The following is a 19,309-nucleotide window of genomic DNA, read 5'->3' on the forward strand; positions in this document are numbered from 1 at the left end:
GTCGTGGAGTTGCAGAGGAGAAGGAAGGGGGAGAAGAAGGGGAAGCCGATAGTTTTAGGGATAGGGTCTGTTTGGGTAGCTGGTATAGGGTTTGGTGCTCCAGTGTGTGGCGGCTTCATCGATTTTTGATGTTCAACGAGACTAAGCCGTGAGATGTGGAGCTGGTAGGTAGATCGGACGGTGAGATGAGAGATGAATCGATGCAACCGTTGGATTTTGAAACACAACGAAGTCAACGGTGTTAGATGATGTTAGGTACTGTAGTGTTAAGCGGAAGTATCGAGATTTGATGCGCAGACAAAGAAGCGACCGTTGGATTCAACTACAATTTAATCTGAAGGCTTGGAATTTAAGCGCTGTGGTGTTTGATAGAGACTTCAGATTTTGATGCTCTATGAATGAGCGACCGTAGGATGATGAGTTGGATCCGATCTAACGGTTGAGAATGGAGGCGGGTATGGATATAGAAAATGGGTTTGGGTAAGGGTTTTGGGCCTTGGGTATGCCAAGCCCATATCTTCTTTAAGAACAATTCTTCCTTCTTGAGCCCATCCTAGCTTTTTGGTCTTGTGCGCAAGCCTGAAATTAATACAAGGTACTCCCGTCTTTTTCTCTCTTCACTAGTTAGTTTTGGTGAAAACAACATCCTAAATTGGATTGGTTGGTTTGTCTGTTGCCACGGCTTACTGATTTATATGTACACGACATATTCGTAGCGTACAACTAGTTAGAGATTAGATATTAACAGATTGCCTAAGTTATTTACAAATTTATATAACATACCAAAATCACCATTTACCTCCGAAAGACCCACATACTCTACATTGTGCAATCATGCATGTACAGGAACAGATGAGTTCACCGAAATGCAGTCCTTGAAGCGGCCTAAGATCACGTTCTGGCCTGATGAATGAGAGGGAAGAGGAACTCCATCCTTAACACACTCATCGTAGTTCTCCAAGACAGATACAATGTAGGTAAAATCAGGTCTCTTTGATGGATTTGAAGCCCAACATCGTTTAATTAGATTTGCAAGCGCAGGCTGACAATTAGCTGGCAATGGCGGTCTCGCTTTCTGCAAAACCAAAGAAGAAGAAAACTGTGAAATATGAATAGTCAGATTCTGCTGACATAATTTAACTCATACTATCTCACACTTTCAACCTTAAATGTTTGTTGCGGCCAAATCAAAACTAGTGAGAAGCTAAAAAAAAATTCTTAGGACTGTCTTCTCATTGTATGCTACATTCTCACAAAAACTGAATGAAATCCGCAACATTCACTGGTTTGAAAATCGCCTATTCAACAATAATTGAATAAATTATTGATGGTTGTGTTCTATTTCTAATTACATGCTCGACTTCCTAGTGTGGCATTTTAGTCCCCAATCGTGGAAAATGAAGACTAGGATCTCAGTACAGGAGCATGTCGGCATCTATTACAACCACTGCTCTAAACTGGCAGACCCTACATAAACTTTCTCAGTCGTAGTGCCAGCATTTCAGTAGATTTGCAATTCAAGACATTCTTCACTGTAAGTTAAAAGAAACACAACTTGCTTTGCATGTAAAATCAAGTATTCAATTCATATGAGAAATCAAGCATTAATGAGACCAGCACATTCCAAATCAAGAAAATTAAAAGGTAGAGTCTATTTCCAGAAGACCGTGTTTAATTTTATTAAGAAATGAAAACGACAAGAGAAAGCAATGATGCTGCCTGCAAAACAGAAGCAAAAAGCATACCTGGGAAACAAAAGATGGGAAAAAGAACAACCTTTGGCATACATCTTTCCATATCAGATTCAAGGCAAATTGGCACTGATAACTAACAAGCCGAAATTTCTGCATAAGCATTGGAACCGATCATGGCTAAACTGTATTCGCATTCTTGACTGAACATGCGAAGTATTTCGTGTAACTAGTAAAGCACATCAAAGGTTTGTAACCATAGATGAAAGAGAGAGTATGGTCCAAAAGAGATACTATGCTATGCACATGTTCATGTGGTTCAAATTGCTCAATTGTTCGAATCTAATGGGCTAAAATAGCACATGTTCCCTTTAAGAAATGGACAAAAGTAATAGCATGACATAATTTGTGGCAATCAAGCTAAACAACCAACCCTGCGGGAATTCAGCACCTATGTATTTGTCATTGGAAGATAACCCTTCTAGTGTACCTCAGAACTATGTTGATGTGATCCAACAATAATCAACTAGTGCACACAGTGAAATGTCGACATCATTGGAAAACTATAAAAGATCCAAATAGTACAACATAACAGGTGCTTCCTTAAGTAATCTAATAACACACCAATATACCAAGATAAACATAAATTTCAATATGCCATAACTAACGAGGAAATAAATCAAGTGACATAAGTAGCTTACCTTTTCTGCGACAGCAAATGCAGCCTGAACAGGCGTCATCCCTTGAAATGGGAGCAGAGCTGTTGTGAGCTCCCAAAGCACGATACCAAAGCTATAGACATCGACCTTTTTTGTGTAAGGTTTCTCCTTGATCATCTCTGGTGCCATCCAGCGGTAAGTTCCCATGTTACCTTTTGATGCTCTACACTGTGTTTCAAGACACGAGGTACCAAAATCTGCCACTTTAACTCGCATCTCGTCATTCAGTAGCAGATTATTTGATTTGAGATCTCTGTGCATCACCCCTTGTGAGTGAAGATACTGCATACCTCGAGAAATATCAAGTGCTAACCGCAGAATTGTTTCAGTTGAGAGCGAGTAAGGCTGTTTCTTGTTTAAGTTAGAATTACTGCACAAAAGATGAGTTAAATGCCAACAAAAAGGGATAAATATATACAATATTAGGCACTCATCAAATACCCCCAAACCTGAATTTTACTTGTCCTCAAGTAAAACAAAACTAAGGAAATCCTAACTATACCACTGTCGCTGGTCTCTCGAATGCATTTAGCGTATGCACTAAGCCTTTTAAACCACTAAGTGTCCCTAGTGGACGAGTTGAAGTCTCGTGAAGGTTTGCTTAGAACGTACCTACAAAGTTCTAGGTCAAAATATAAGCTCATATTCTATCAAATGTGACATGTGCAAAACAGTTTAAGCTCACAGCAAAAAAAAAGATGTCAATCTAGCTATGTAAGGCACAATCCTAGCACTGATAACAAGACCTTGCTTGTGGAAATTAAGCCTAGGAAAATAGGTAATTAATCCGCCATGGATTAGCAGATGCAAAATCTTGCCCAGAATCAGAAAACAAGGAGATGCATGATAGGAGCAACAACAAAAAGAGGCGTGGCCATGCCTTAGGCCAACCGGTGCCATTGGACACGCCCCATCCTAAACCAGCCCTATTTCCATCGACCAATCAGGTCGCCTTAAACTCGCCACACGCACACAAGTTGTGGTTGAGACCATACTTGTCGGCCCTATTTCCCATCGACTAATCAGGTCGCACTAAACCTTCCACGCGCACCAAAAGGGTGGCCACGCCCATGCTTGGACGGCTCCCTGCTTTCATTGACCAATCAGGTTTCTCTAAACCTGCCATAACTTTAAAAAGGGTGGAAATTGTGTCAAAAGGTTACCCTACCAAGTTGGTTTCCCAAAACCATGCCAACATGCTAACGGCATGTCAAACATGCCAGGCGCACATGCCAAACGGCATGCCAAGCATAACAATCGCACACGCCAAACATGCATGCCAAGTGCACATACCAAATGTGCCACCTGCCGCATACTACATGCCATATACGTTAATTAGGGTTTCGACATGCCAAACCCTAATTTATGCAAAGTTGTCGCGCCAACCAAGCCAAACAATGTTCCACAGAACATGGGGATAAATGTGGCCATTAAAACTGATGTTGCCACACAATGTTTGAATGTAACACCAACGTGCCAAAAATCCAGCAGCCATGGCTACGCCAGGCGCCACTTGCACCATTGTGCCACTGGCATGCACAAACTACGCCAGCCATGCAGCAACGCCACTAGCATGCACTAAAGGCGCCACTGAGCCATTGTCAGGCGCCAACTGAAGGTAGCCATAATCAACGGCTACCCTTCCCCATGAGATGCAATATCAACCATTCAAGTTTTCCACCAAACTAACAGACTTGTGGCAACTTTTAGGCGACCAGCCGCCTAAATCCTGTGGCTATGGCTACGCCAGGCGCCACTTACACCATCATGTCGCTGGCGTGCACAAACTATGCCAGCCATGCCGCAATGCCACTGGCATGCACTAAAGGCGCCATTGTGCCATTATCAGGCATCAACGGAAGGTAGCCACAATCAACAGCTACCCTTCCCCATGAGATGCAATCTCAGCCATCCAAGTTTGCCACCAAACTAAAAAGACTTGTGGCAACTTTTAGGCGACTAGCCGCCTAAATCATGTGGCCATGGCTACGCCAGGCGCCACTTACACCATCATGCGTTGGCATGCACAAACTATGCCAGCCATGCCGCAATGTCACTGGCATGCACTAAAGGCGCCACTGTGCCATTATCAGGTGCCAACAGAAGGTAGCCATAATCAATGGCTACCATTCCTCATGAGATGCAATCTCAGCCATCCAGGTTCGCCACCGAACGGATAGACTTGTGGCAAGTTTCAGGCGGCCATCCAAAACGAGTCTAATAGCATCACATATTATTTTCCTGCGGCAAGTCTCGTGATTTTGACTTGCCAAAGTGCTACATGTTTTCCACAAAGAACACTCGAGACATCAAACATGTCACAAACTGGGGGATACTCATCAGGGTATTGGTCTGGCGGTTTACAGGGTGCAGCGCGCAATACGCCCGTTACAAGAAAGCGCCATGAAGAAGGGCGGTTAGTAATGGCAAGAAGTAATGGTGTAAATGTTTCCTTCATCATGGAAGCATAAATTCTAACGTTACATGTTACTCAACTCTTCTACGACTTAATCGTTTCCACTTCCTATGAGATCAGAGTACGTTTTATTATGACTTGTATAAATAGGTTTCACCGATTTTCCACAAAACAACAAGTTTTGGTCGGAGAACAACACAGTATCCAGAAATCACCTGGTATCTTTCCATTCTGCTAGCCAGTTCTACTTCCTGATACAAATCATGAACAACCACACCTTCAGAATCAACTATTCTAGTCTCAACACTTTCTTCGCTTTCCCTCCCTAAGACCAACCCTTCTCCTTCACTTTGTGACCGAAGCAAGCCTGGAACGGCCATTTCTTGGTTTAGTCCAGGATTGTACAGATTGATCTCTCGAATCAAAATTATTCTTGTGCAGTGCATTGTTTAGGATCTAGACTCGTTTCTCATCCACACACACAAAATTATCAAAACCGGCAGAAGCAGTTTTCACCCTCAAACACAATGTTAAAGTTCTTACTGCCAAATTTTCAATATGTGCTAAAGAAAAAAGTAGGCAAAAACTCATAGCTAGGAAAAACCCAAGTAAGTAAAGGTGTAGTAGCAAGTAAACATATTCTATATTTGGATAATTCCTTAGTGGGTAGAACATTGAAGTGAACGTGGGAAGTCCTTCCACGGGTAGGTCTTGAGCACCGAATGTTGGACATTATAAAATTCAGCCGGCTGGGTGTCTAATATAACAGAAGCTCCACCTAAAAGCCTTGATGATATCCATATAAGTTATTGACTGTTACCGAAGATTGAATTGTACTGCAGTTTTCCTACTTTATGTAATTGGATGGTAACCTGTAAGAGCATTTTATTCCTTGAGTTGCAAAACCTTCCCCTTTTTCTAACAGTAAAATGGTTACGAAAAGGTACTTCCCGAAGCAATTTCATTTGAAGCACTTGGCTAGTAGCTTATAAGTACCGTCTCAAAAACACAAGCATTAAGAGATGAGGACTGTTGATACCGAATAACTGTAATAATTGTATAAAAGAGTTTCCCTGCAGAACAAAAGAATATCCCGAGTCTCGTCCACAAACAATTGATAAAATGATGTTAAATACAATACCTTTGGAGTATGTTCTCAGCTCATAAGCTACCTGAGTCACCAACAATATACAATATAGAGTAGAATTGTAAGACTTGTCAATCTGTCTCGAATAACCTTTATGGTGTGAGTCAATTCAGGACGGTCTACGACATGTCAACAAATACACAAAAACTTGGAAGTGGATGAGGGGGTGAACTGAACCAAAAATTTATCGTGAAATACAGATGAGTCACCACGTGATACAGGTAAACCAATCAACATGTCCCATTAGTAGAAAAGGTTTTTGCGAATCTCAAGTGATGCAATTGTATGGTAACTCATAAAAACCCTCTTGTCCTCACTTATAAGAACCCTTTTTTTATGCCGAACTGAAGACGACTCATATAGTTTACTAACCAATAGACCAAGTTCAATGGTACTACTATCACCACTCTTGGTGAAATTGTTGGAATAATTGCTGAAAATAGCCTGCAAAACAATCATAAAAACCAAAAAAAAAAAAAAAATGTTATGGCTGAGTCGCGGACTAGGTCTCTTTCTTTAAGACGTTTCGCGGGTCTGCCCAAGATTGTGCAAGCAGTTCTTCAATGTCACGTCGTCCCCAAGATAAAACACCCGAGTTCAATATCTTACACAATCACTCTTGCACTATGAGAGGATGTGAAACTTCTACACTTCATAATTGCTCAGAAACACTTTTAGAAAAATCAAGGATGATCTCACACTTGTTTTTCTTTCTCACACAGATTCATTTTTTCTTTAAAACTCAAGAACATAAAAGAAAACTCTCCATCATAAAAAGGCTTATAAAACTCTTCTAATTCTTTTTCATCAAAATTTAATTTTTAATAACCAAAGAAATCAATATAATCTTAAATGAAAAACATCATTTAGATGTTAATTGACATCATTAACTCATTCAAGAAAAAACGGTTTTTGACATTAACTCAAAACAAAGTTATTCTTTAAGATGAAGAATAATTTTCATATTAAAACCATTTTAATGAGACACTAATTTATTGAAAATAAATAATATTTTTAAAACATATATTGCCAACAGAAATCATCTAAGTGGGAGTTACTTTCTATTCTCAGAGTATCTTCCAAATCTCTTTAGTTTTCGTGAATCTCTATTGATGTAATTGGCTAGTAAACCTTGGTAACTTATTACATTACTTAAAAGTCTTAAACTGAAGTAATCAATTTCATGCGGGAGGGGTGGGGGTGGGGGATTACTGGAAAATACCTATACCCGAGTTTGAACAAAAAACTATTCAATCAATTAACAATAATATATTTTATTGATGCATGTCATAAGTCCATAACAATGACCATGAAGTTACAGTAATATAATACTAGACTTCCCTGGCCACTAACTACCGATCAACAGGAAAGATAATTAAAACGTTTCTTTCCAGTGTGTCGATATCAATTGACTGTTGAAGTTTAATTAAAAGAAAACGGAAAAGAAAAAAAACTAAACGATTGAGCGAATGCATACGTAGAAACTCGATGTGAGGCCGATATATTAATAATAGTAGGAGTCGGGGAAATTCAAGGTTAGGGGTTAGTTATTTTCCGGGCCGAGGCAAGATCTCTGCCGTCCAAGTCCCGATTGATCTCAGTCGTCCTTTGTCCATTATAAACACCACCTTTCCTTGGACTATTGATGATAGTTAAAACTCATCACATAGATCAGAGGTACAATATTATAGGTGGAAATCATCTCATATATCAGAATTACGATTTAGAGCTTTGTTAGAGAAACACATCACTAAAATATTAACTTTAATTCATTGTGAGAATAGCATTATCAATGATTAGCTTTAAATTTTATAACAATAATTAGTGTCAAAAATATGAAACAGTATGAGAATAATATTGTGAATAATGGATCCTTTCCTGATATTGATTAGGCTAGGTGTTGTGGGTCTTCTCAGCCTCTTTTCAAGCCATAAGTCTGTGGCTTACTCCACCTTTTTCCGTAGCGATTCGTTACTTGTGGAAAATTCTAGCGGGAAGAGGTTGTAAACGTATAATGGTTTTGTGTTTTGAAAAAACAGAAAACGTAGTTCGATTACGTTTCCAACTTTTGACCATAGTGTTTCATTTTGTCTCTTCTCTTCTCATCTCTAATTTGTTTTCTCTACTGGAAAACAATCTTTTTCTTTTTTTTCCTTACTCGTATTTTTTTCTCTTAACTACCATGGTTAAGCATCTGTTTAAAAACCTTATTTTTAAGGTCGAAATCCTCTTGATTTTTCATGGGTTACCAAAGGTAAAAAGAAAGAACTCAAATTTTTGGAAAGATTCAAAGGTTTTTCTAACTGGGCATTGTTCCCTGTTGAGTCAGTTGATTGGATTTCTTCTTTAGCTGTTGTGGAGGGGATTTCAAGCCCAAAGCAGAAATGGACAAGGAGATTCAATGAAGTGGTTCTTCTTATTGAAGTGTTATCTAACACCAGTGGCACTTTTATGAAGATTTCAAAATCTAAACCTCAAAGGAATCTAAATCTCGTTTTACATGTGTTCCAAGTGGTAATGTTGGAGTCGTGTTAAAGAAATTTTGGCAATATCTGAATCCATCAGAACGGAAAGTGGAGCAAATCAGAGTTTGGGATGTGATTCAATAAAACTTTCAAAAAAATATTGAGTACCCGACAAAGGAAGTATCAACACAGGGGTAGATTAATGCTAATACAAAGTGTTCTTTGTAGTCTGCCTATATATTTATTACCTATCATTATTTCACTTTCCTGTTTCAGTGGAAAAGCAACTCGAAAGAATTATGCGTCAACTACTATGGGGTACTTTGAATCAAAAACCTAAAAGGGGTTGGGTTGGGTTGGGTTGGGTTGGAAGAAATTATGTTTTCCTAAAGAAGGTGGTGGAGTGGGAATAAAGAAGTTGAGACTCATTAACAAGGCCATGCATGCTATAACTGGATTATGCGCTATGAGAATGAGGAGAATGCTTTGTGGATAAGAGTTATAAACCACAAATTTGGTGGGAACATTACAACTTTATTTCCTAACTCGATAAGAAAACCCAGTAGGAAAGAATTCATGGACTGGCATACTTAAGAGCAATGAAGAAGTGAGACAAATACTTTGCAGGTTAATTTTGAAGATATAATTCTTTTCTGGAAAGATTGGTAGTAGAATGAACAAACGTTGCAGTCGTCAATTCCAAATCTGTATAGAATTAGTATAATACAAGATGCTACTATTGAGGAAATGATGGATGCAACAATGGGGATAAGAATTGGAATTTGGAGTTCTGCAGAAATCCAAAAAAATACGAAATTGCTAAGGTTGCATATCTCTTAAAGCTAATTTTTTCTTTCAACTTTGGTAATGGCGGAGATGGTCAGAGAATATGGCAGCAAAGTAAACATGTTTTCTCTGCGGCTGAATGTTATGCCCTTTGGAGACTGATGGTTTACTGCTTTTTCCACACAAATGCTTAATGATAAGATTCTGGAAATACCTATTATAATAACCGAAGTCGCACGGTGTCTAACTAGTAGACAGAGGCAAGTACGGTCGAATTCCCAGGGACCGGTGGAAATACCTAACCAATCCTGATTAACTAACTAGAGATGATGTTCTTGGGATTTTAGTATTAGGGAATTAAAAAGAACGAAACAAAAGAAAATTAATTAAATGCAGAGAGAAAGTCGGTAACCAGGATTCATAGTATCCACCAAAAATTTTATTCAATTATTGAAATGAAATATAACTCATGTATATTTATTTTTGTTCGTTCTATCGACATCACCTATGATATGTAATAGAATCGCAAATATCACTGGTACACCCTAAGCATGGCACATCAAAAGAATAAATCCAAACATGTACCATCAAATTGCATCAGCGAGACATTTATACGAAACTAAAATATTAATTCACAAATACTATATGGATCTTCTAAGCATAACCCATCAAAGATATTAACTCAAACATGAAATTATCAAATAATGAGACAAAATTATATTTATGAACCTAACAATTAGGCTCAAAGATTATTATATACAAAACCGGTGAAGCAATAGCTCGTTTTTCGATTAATCAATAAATAATATCAAGAATTAATCTGATCAATTCATAGTAATCTTTTGCTCAATTTTATTCATGCAGTTTCAACATAAACCCTAACTACATTTCTGACAAGACATAATTATGGATTTCTAAAAACCCATCAAAAATAATAACAAAAAAGGAATGATTAAACCAATATTTTTTTTTGTTCTCTTGTTCTTGTGCTCTCAAACACTGCCGCGGCTTCCTTCTCCTTTTTTAGTTTCCATTCCTTTTTCGGTCTCCGGCCGTCGGCTTCCTTTTTTCTTTAGTATGCATTCTGCATACCTCGAATAAATACAGTACTGTGATGATGAGCCTTCAAATAAGACCGGGCAGTTACTGTCCAATGGGCCCTGTCTACTAATACATATTCAAACTCCAACCATAGCACCACTTCAATTTTATGTCCACCGGCTAAGAATTTGCAAAACAGTTAGAATGTTCAGCCATCACCCCTCTCAATGTAAACACCACCGTATGCAAAATCCTTGAAGTCTTCATCTCCCCTACCAACAGAACTCATTGTAGATGAACACCCCTGAAATTCAGACTGTGACACTCATCACTCGTATCAACGTTAGCAAAATCAGGCCGGACCAATTCCATATTCCGTACCAACAACCACCACCGTCATTCGCTTCCACCAGTAACCTCAGTTCAACCAACTCAAAACAATCTCATAGTCCTCTCCGCTTCGTATCCATGACCATGGCAGCAACATACCAACTCGGCAACAAAACTCAACTTGTTCACTGTTCTTACCAGTTGGTATACAACCCCATTACCATCTCTTACACTGCTCGAACCAACAAGGATAATCAATGCCATTTTTAGCTGTAACCAATCGTAGTTTGTAGATCATAAACAATCACTGCCTTCTGCAATTCTCCTAATTCCGCCAACAAATAATGAACTTCATCTTCTCACATTAGCTTCCCAGTGTAACAATCAGTATCAACCTAATTCGATTTCTCGTTGATTCAAGGGTTCATAATAACCCAAACCAACAGATTCTCTCATAAGCTTCATTATCCAAATTGAGTCACAGCAGTTAATCCTAATCATTTATCGTCCATCTACAACGCCACCATTAAGAAAGAGCAGTCAAAACTCAATCTCGCAAATAACCCAAGTCTTCTATCCTTTTCGACAACTCCATGGTATTCACTCGAGCTCGAAACTGGCATCCACCAGCTGAGAAGCAAAACAATAAGTCGAAAGACTTCTGGGGCTCAAACCTTCCGCCACTGATGTTCTATTCCTTTTCTCTTCCATCCACAACACCTTCTTGTTGCCTAACCAACTGCCCATCGAGCCATGATCATGGTAGTGCAAAACCCAACTCCGCTCACGTCACACCAAATCTCTCCAGTGGACTCCACGTTCTGCACTTATTAACAAACACAATTTTTTATCTCCCCTAAATATGTGCTGGAGTGATATTGGGAAAGTATTATGGGTTAGTGGTGCGACAGCAAACCTAGTATCCAAATAATTATGCTCTTTCCCATTTTGGGTTTGTTTGTTACGAATGCCTCTTTAATCACCAATTTAGCAGTTTCTCAGATGACTGATTGGATTTCCTTGTACTTTCTACAAATAATGTTATTAGTTAAAATATCAGTCTAGCTAATATAAATATGGGTATAAAATGTAACACGTAATCACTTAAGGAATCCAAGTATCCTACAATAGGTAATTTTTTTTTTTGGAATTTGTGTTACATTTTGAACGTTTTGAATGGAAAAAGCGCATATAATATACAATCATTATATGTTTTGAATGTTTTGATTTCTTTTAGGAATTTAACTTGATTTAAAATACTTATATAAACATACGTTTTTGGGTTTTCTTTTATTCCTAAAAACGGATAACTATTATACATTCGTTACCGAAAGTTGGAAATCACACCTAAACCTAGTAGTCCCTTCCTAGGCAAGACAAGCAGTAACAAAATCAGTTGTTGCAAAATCAGCAGCAAAAATCACAACTCCATCACCAATAATCACAGAAACAATAACAATATTCACGGGAACAGCAACAACAACAATAATCACAGATTCAACTCCAAAATCCATAAACATAACATTTGATTTGAAGAGGAAAAGAAGTAATAATTTATCATTAAAGAATGCTCATGATTTGGATTTCTTTCGGTTACTTTGTTATAAAAAAGTGGATCATGCCCCTCATGATATAATCCTGCATCTCCTGTTCGTGGCCAGGAAATGAGTGCTATGTGAGGATGAAAAACATACACACCCAAAACTTTGAGAGATGGATGGATCTCAATTTGATCTTAGCATTTCTGCCTTGTGCGGACTGTTAATTGATTCAGAAAGAATTCAGTTGGTTGTATTTAATTGGTGATTTTCTTTACTATACATCTAGAGTTGTTAGTGTTCTTAGTTGTCACGTGTGTTTCAGTTTCTTCATTATCTTTGTGATTTCGGTTGCCCATAAGTCCCAGTCTTAGAAATGTAATTTAAATGATAAAGTTGATGACATAATTTATTTATTTTTGAAACAGAGAAAGACGACTTTCGTTCATTAGTTAACATTACATAACACCAGGATAACAACATCATCCCTTACAACATCTGCAAGTTCTTCTGAGATGTTGTTCAAAAAGTCAAAAAAAAACTAGCTTTTTTAGTTATTTTATGAGCGACGTTGTTACCCGATCTTTTAACATGACTTATAGTGCTGCATAACAAATTATTAAGAAGGTGTTTTACTTCTCGTACAATCCCTTGATTCATCTAATGTACACCTTTGATAGAGTTTACTACATTCAAACTGTCACATTTAAAAACTATGTTATCAATATTCAGGTTATTGGACCATAATATTGCTTCTTTGACGGACAAGGACTCTGTCTGCTCTGTATGTAGTCCTTCATAGAAGTATCTGCCTCTGATGCCGCAACAGGAACCTGTATGATCTCAAATGATTAAGCATATACCATAAACTTTATGTATATCATCAAAAGAAGCATCAATGTTAATGTTAAATTGATTAGCAGCGGGAGGAATCCATTTATCCATATTATAAAAAGCAATAGAGGTGTTCTGAAACTGTCTGACATGGTAGCATTGATTTACAGGTTATTAATATTCTTTATGTTCATTAAATTATTAGAGTTTTTATTCTGAAGCCCTTTATAGTGCGTCTGTTCTTCCAAATATACCAGGTGGTTATCATCATTGTGAGAATTTAAAATTTTATGATTCTTTATGCAGGTTTGACATATTGGAGAACCAACTAACAATTCAAAATATCAGTAGTGTGCTAAAGCTGAATATTATAGACATTAACATTCATAGAACAACCAAAGGGATCCGGAGTAATCACAATCGACAATAAGATGCTCTAGGGTTTCCTCTTCAGTTTTGAAATGTGGACAAAGAATATGTATGTCTTGCTTGTAATAACTGAGCTTAAATAGTTTAACCCTATGTGGAGCTTTCATTCTCCATAGACCATAGTTTCTTCCAGACTTCCTTAGGGATGATCTGCGGTTGTTATTTGGTACCCCTACCACGCTTTCCTGTGTATACTTTGTTACTCCACTCTCTGGGAGGGAATGGGTGGAACTTAAAGCTGAAAAACTAATGGTACATCAACGTTAAATGGATGGAATGGGTGAAACTTAAAACTGAAAAAACTAATAGTATTTCAACATTAAGTGATGTAATTCCTGGTGGCGTTCACATTTTTCACATAGATACGTAATTTTATTATTTTACCCACTCTGTCAGGCATATGCGCATATTTACCCACTCTGTCAGGCATATGCGCTTACCCTCAGACTAAATTGTTGATGAGCAAAAGTTTGTGAACATCCGGTAACCGCACCCCGGAGACCGTACATCCAAGTGTTGGATGCCCGTCTTACGCCAAAACTGCACCAAAAAAGTATCTGTGCCACGCAAGTTTGTTGGCAGAATAAAGATTCCGGGAGATTTATCATTTTCGAACCGTGCGGGATTGTTTTATGAGCTAGCAACTTGTTTTATGAGCTACCAACCAATCACAGGGCTACTAAATTACATCAAAAGAGAAGTAAAGTAGCTTGAAAACCTCAAAACAAAAACAAAAATGTTGCAAGGCGAGTTTAACTACAAGTTTTATTCAATCATTGCTTTACTTACACGGGTCGTAGTTATGCATGTATGTATACAGATGTATGTTGGTGTATATATTATGTATGTACGGGGTTATCTGAAAGGTTCAACTGGTTCTGATTCTTCAAATAGTTCAGCGACTTCAAAACACTCAGCCGCCTCATTTAAAGATGTGGCAGCAGCATGACCACCACCTTTAGCTTCATCTTTGTAATACATACCTAGATTGTACCAAGCAGGTACATTTGTTCTATCGAGCCGTAGTGCTTCCGTTAAAAAATTTCTTGCAATATTCATTGAGTGATTATTTCCTTGCTGTCTGAGAATATTTGCTGTAGCAACTAAGCTTGGTATAAAATTCGAATCAACATGTAACGCACTTGTAAATGCCTTTAGGGCTTCTTTATGACAGCCTTTCGCTTCGTATAACAAACCTGGAATAGATATCTTACCTTTATAAGGGCTATATAGACAATCGAGAATAGAAGGACAGGTACACGAAAAGAAATAAAAGATAACATAAATGTACCTGTTGTGTGCCATCTAGAAGCAGAATAAGGCGCAACGACCTCAGATTTAGAGAGACAGACCTCAGCATCCCGCCACTGTGACAAGCTAATGTACACCTTCGCCAAATCATGCCAGATCTCTACTTCCAAGTTTCTACCATGGCTACCACTACCCTGTCATTAAAAGACTTAAGTAAATTGCATGAACCTTTGAAATCAAAATAAATTTGCAAAAACTAAAAATTATGAACCATAGATTTATGAACCTTATAATTTTTCTGAAGCCCTGGACTTTTATTCTGAACTTGAAGGAGAGCAAGAAGATGAGTATATGTCTCAACAGCATTTTTAACTTGACCCTGAGCTATTTGAAGCTTAGCTTTGATGCGTAATAACCTTCCTTGAGACCATTTTCCAGTTTGATCAAGAGCAGCATTAAGGATGGTTTCAGCATCGAGATACCGTTTTTTAGCTGATAAAATCCGAGTCAACAAAATCCATCCTCTAACATTGGACCCAGCCTCCAATTTCAGGAACTGAGTCGCATAATGTAAAGCAGCATCCAACTTTCTCTGCTCGGCATTTTCTAGACTAAGATGGTAGATAATGTCAAGGTCTATATCTTTCATGGTTCTCTCAGCATTTTGTAATGCTTCCAGCGATTCGGACTGTTTTCTAACCCTCTCGGAATCAGTCATCGCAGATCGTGCTTCAGCTGACAATGAAACACCTAGAAAGTGATGTGCAGAACTAGCCATCTGATCACATCTTCCCTGCAACCTTTCAACTGCTCTGCTTGCAAAATCTACACCTTCTTCTGCCAGATTAGGGTTCTCTGCACAAATCTTTGAAGCCAATAATAGAGCATTTATGCAATTTGGGTTTTGTGCTTTGCTCAGTAGTCTCCTTAATAGATTTAAAGAAACCGTACTCTCACCTTCCCCATAGTAACACAGTGAAAGAATGTAGTATCTTTCTTCCCTATCCATAACCCCCGGCAGCAATTCTTCAATCTGAGCTGCTAAGCCCCTTACTGCTCCTGATACAGAGAGCCCAAAACAGAGATGATCGAGGATTGATGGGTCCCACTCGATCCGTTTGAGAGCAGAACCCCTCAACAATATTACTAGAAGAAGAACGGCTTCCTCAGTGTTGTTTCTAGGTACAAAGGATCCTTCAACTTGATAACGGAGGTTTGGAGGGGTGGCATCAGTGCCACCATAAAGAAGATAAACGGCAAACTCTTTCTGTATCCTTGCGGTAGTCTCTGTATCAAGATTCCAATGGTGAAGAAGGGCCCTTCGGTATGACGATATTGCTTCATGGGGAGAATCATCGAGTTTCCATAGCTCAGGAAGTAACTCGACAGCCTTACTTAAAGTATCCTGCAGTTTACAATCACTACCAAAATTCTCCGGCAAGCCTTCTGGTAATGCAGATTCGACAGTGTCGAGTATAATTTTGCATGACTGAGCAGCTTCTGCAAAAAGGTATTGCACAGAATTAGACATTCAACAAAGGACGAATGCCACTCATACGTTCCAATTTCCTTAGATCGATAATAGTACAACAAACGATCTTTATATTAACAAGTTCTGCCAACAAATGAGAAATAGAACAATAACCATGCTAACTTACTGACTTTTATGAAAAATACTAACAGACAAACCCACATAGAATATAGATTTCAAAAAACAAACAGATATTTATGACAACTAAAGATTTTAAGTCTAAAAAAATCATACCTCTATACCTCCGAAGGACCTGTAGCGATTTTGCTTTAAGAAATATGGCTTCGAAGAGTAAACTAACAGCATGCATCGACATGGGTAGGGCAATTTCACTTGAAGAACGTCGTTTTCGGCGTTCGCCTTTTGTCATATCGCCTCTTCTGGCTATGCAGACTTTCATTTTGGGAGTCACAGAAGCAATGTCTATTCCTTCAAATACATGAAGAGCTGCCTCCAAGTTTCCTTTTTGATACTCAAGCCTTCCTAACAAGGCTCTCGCTTCCTATTAATAGTAATGATGATTTTGTAAGCCACTTGTAATTATACACAAACATTCCATCACATTATCTGTCGACTGAAGGAACAAATAATGGCGGTGAAACATCTAACATTTGAAAAACAAAGAAAACTTTATTGGTTATCAGCTATAACAGAATATGCCAAGGAACTAACTTTGCAAACATTAGGCTTTTCCTTAATTCAAAGAATTACTGCCAAGGCAACAAATGGAAAATCCATCTGGTATACAGCTCAAGTAAGCTACTGTCAACTTTAATGGAGAAGGACAATTAGAACTCTTATACCATGCCAATTGTTCTCACACAGTAGTTTCACAACACAGATAAATACTAAACAAAGTCCAGTAATATGCAAGATAAATAAATAATAAAATAAAATAAATCTGCACAAGATGTTCTTTCAGATGAGGAGGGTATCATGTGAAAATTTCACGTTTAGATTAACCTACACTTAGTAAACTCCCAATAGAAATACAGCATGAAGAATAAATATCAAAAGGATTCCAGAACAATGGTGAAGGATAAGTTAAGAGAGACAAACCTCGTAATTCAAACAACCACTCTCCCGAAGAGATGATTCAGCTTCTTCAATGTTGCTAATATTATCAGGCTGCTTTTGTTCACTCTCACCAACTCCAGAAGAATATCCACCACTTGCTGCTGAATTATCCCTTGTTGCAAGGGACTCAGATGAAGGAACCATTTCATCTACATTCAAGTGTTCTCCTGAACCAAGACACCTCATTATTCTTGTAAACCTTAATTTACTGCCAAATCCCCGTCCTTTCAACCATTTCTTACCGCCCATACTATTGAAATATTCTTTTAAAAACCATCATCCACAAAGATAGAAATCAGGACTTCCCCTACGACAACTGAAGTTCAAACCAATAAAGTTCAATAAATTTGTGTTAAAGATTTTCAAAAAAAAAAGGACAAACTGTGCCGATACCGATCAAACTCGGGAAGCAAGTTCAAAAATATATATCAATGCTTCAAAAAAAAAAAAATATATATATATATATATCAGAATTCTTGTAAATTTATAAGGTTCTATCAAATGCCCTAGATAATCATTATCCAAAACTCAAGATTACATCTCTTGAAGACAAAAACCCAAGAATACTTCTGAAAATCCATTTCATAAATCAAAGCATAACCACCGATGTCAATTCAATCCTAACAAAACCATATCTTTAATTAAAGAAAAAGAAAAATTACAATCTAAAACGAGAAAAAGAAACACAAACAAATGAAATTCCAAACCCTAATTCAAAGTAAAACCCAACACAGATATTAGAAAAAGAAGTACCTTTTGAATCACAGTAGCAGTCTTTGACCCCTTAAAACATCAAGACCTCCACTACTATCCATCTCTTTAAATACCACCTTTAAAAGAAAATAATAAACCCACTTTAAATTTCTTTGATTAGACAAGCATCCAAAGCTTTCATCATTCAATTCTCTTTCTATGCCTCTCTCTCATGTATTTTGTTTTCAACTGTATTTGTTTTAAGAATTGGCTTGGCTGTGTAATTTTGGAATTAAAATATTTTCAATGAGACTCTTTCTCTGTTTGTGTAGATTAAAATCAGAAAGATTTTGCGTTTAAAAGATTTTGCGTTTAAAATTAAATGGAGATTTTAATACGACGGGACTACGCTACGGCTTGTGACGGAATAAGTTTGGGACCCATTTTGAATTTTGTTGCTCTTGCATTGGCCACTAGCTTTTCCCCATGTGGGATTTACCCGGAACCGGCCCTTGGACGAGGGTACGTGTTCTGGCAGTGTTATCGGAGAAGGCCTTCAGGGCCATAAGAGGCTTGAGGGCTTTTTTTTTCTGGTCATGCACATCAAAGGGCTAACCCTAAAAGTTTAGCGATACATGTGGTGTGTCATACTAAGTGTGCCAAGTATGATTTATGTCATGTTGTGTTTTTCTTTAAATTTTGGCACACAATAACAACACGTGGTATGAATAGTCGTGATATGTTATTTCGGCATAGTTATTTTATGTTTATCAAAATTAAAATTTTGAAATAATTATATATCGAATAATTTCTTAAATTTCTGAGATCGGAATTTTGTATATAATATTATTTGTTGGACTGTATATGGAAATTACATTACCTACCAAATATATGTATGATTGGTTTTACGTGATGTAAATACGCGATTATCTAATTTGTTGTAGCGTTAGAAAAAACACTTTTATAACATTGAAATTAGACCGATCATAGTAGAATCAGAGATAAACTAGTGACCATTATGAATTATACATTTACTTTCATATTCGAGTTGTTATTAATCACTTCAAAATCACCGACGATTTCAATTAAAGATGTGTCAGAAATTCGTTCATCCAACCATCATCATCAACTAACCATCTAGTGTCCTCATTTAAAACAGGCGTGGCCCACTTCAACCTATCACCATTTCTGAATGTTGCTTAAAAGAATTTTGCTCATTTCTGTTCTACAGTATGTATTTACCAAAGAAGTTTTGAAGATAGCATTATCCGTACCTTCACATATTTCTGATCATTTTCTCTGTTGAGGGATACGATCTTGATTGTTCCTCTTTTATCTGATCTCGGATCAGGATTCCGACG

General features: G+C 37.6%; 2 protein-coding genes across 3 annotated transcripts; both read right to left on the bottom strand.

Annotated features, from left to right (window-relative positions):
- Positions 1–713: 713 nt before the first annotated feature.
- LOC113333592 (serine/threonine-protein kinase HT1-like) lies at positions 714–10,859 on the bottom strand. Its single transcript, XM_026580016.1, has 6 exons — positions 10,755–10,859; positions 6,346–6,417; positions 5,823–5,998; positions 2,393–2,780; positions 1,746–1,844; positions 714–1,075 (listed from the first exon to the last, which is right to left on the bottom strand). The coding sequence occupies exons 1-6, from the start codon at positions 10,857–10,859 to the stop codon at positions 833–835; spliced, it is 1,083 nt and encodes a 360-aa protein (XP_026435801.1). The 3' UTR covers positions 714–832.
- A 3,233-nt stretch (positions 10,860–14,092) lies between these two features.
- LOC113333655 (protein NPGR2-like) lies at positions 14,093–18,309 on the bottom strand. 2 transcript variants are annotated; one of them, XM_026580079.1, is made up of 6 exons: positions 18,009–18,309; positions 17,238–17,571; positions 16,413–16,680; positions 14,934–16,147; positions 14,688–14,841; positions 14,093–14,610 (listed from the first exon to the last, which is right to left on the bottom strand). In XM_026580079.1, exons 2-6 carry the CDS (start codon positions 17,502–17,504, stop codon positions 14,252–14,254), a joined length of 2,262 nt encoding a protein of 753 aa, XP_026435864.1. In that variant the 5' UTR covers positions 17,505–17,571; positions 18,009–18,309; the 3' UTR covers positions 14,093–14,251. The 2 variants fall into 2 exon arrangements, with proteins under 2 accessions (XP_026435864.1, XP_026435865.1); XM_026580080.1 differs by having other exon boundaries at positions 14,093–14,592; positions 18,009–18,306.
- Between the last annotated feature and the right edge of the window lie 1,000 nt (positions 18,310–19,309).

This window comes from Papaver somniferum, unplaced genomic scaffold (genome assembly GCF_003573695.1).
Source record: "Papaver somniferum cultivar HN1 unplaced genomic scaffold, ASM357369v1 unplaced-scaffold_133, whole genome shotgun sequence".
In the NCBI taxonomy this organism is placed as follows: Eukaryota; Viridiplantae; Streptophyta; class Magnoliopsida; order Ranunculales; family Papaveraceae; genus Papaver; species Papaver somniferum.

Coding starts and splice junctions, on each gene's coding strand:
- LOC113333592 (XM_026580016.1), bottom strand. CDS start 10,859: ATGGCATTGATTATCCTTGTTGGTTCGAGCAGTGTAAGAGATGGTAAT. Junction 2,781..5,822: donor ATGCTTGTGTTTTTGAGACG/GTACTTATAAGC, acceptor TCTTTTGTGCAG/TAATTCTAACTTAAACAAGA. Junction 1,845..2,392: donor CATTTGCTGTCGCAGAAAAG/GTAAGCTACTTA, acceptor ATGCTTATGCAG/AAATTTCGGCTTGTTAGTTA.
- LOC113333655 (XM_026580079.1), bottom strand. CDS start 17,504: ATGGGCGGTAAGAAATGGTTGAAAGGACGGGGATTTGGCAGTAAATTA. Junction 16,681..17,237: donor GTGGTTGTTTGAATTACGAG/GTTTGTCTCTCT, acceptor TACTATTAATAG/GAAGCGAGAGCCTTGTTAGG. Junction 16,148..16,412: donor GGTCCTTCGGAGGTATAGAG/GTATGATTTTTT, acceptor ACCTTTTTGCAG/AAGCTGCTCAGTCATGCAAA.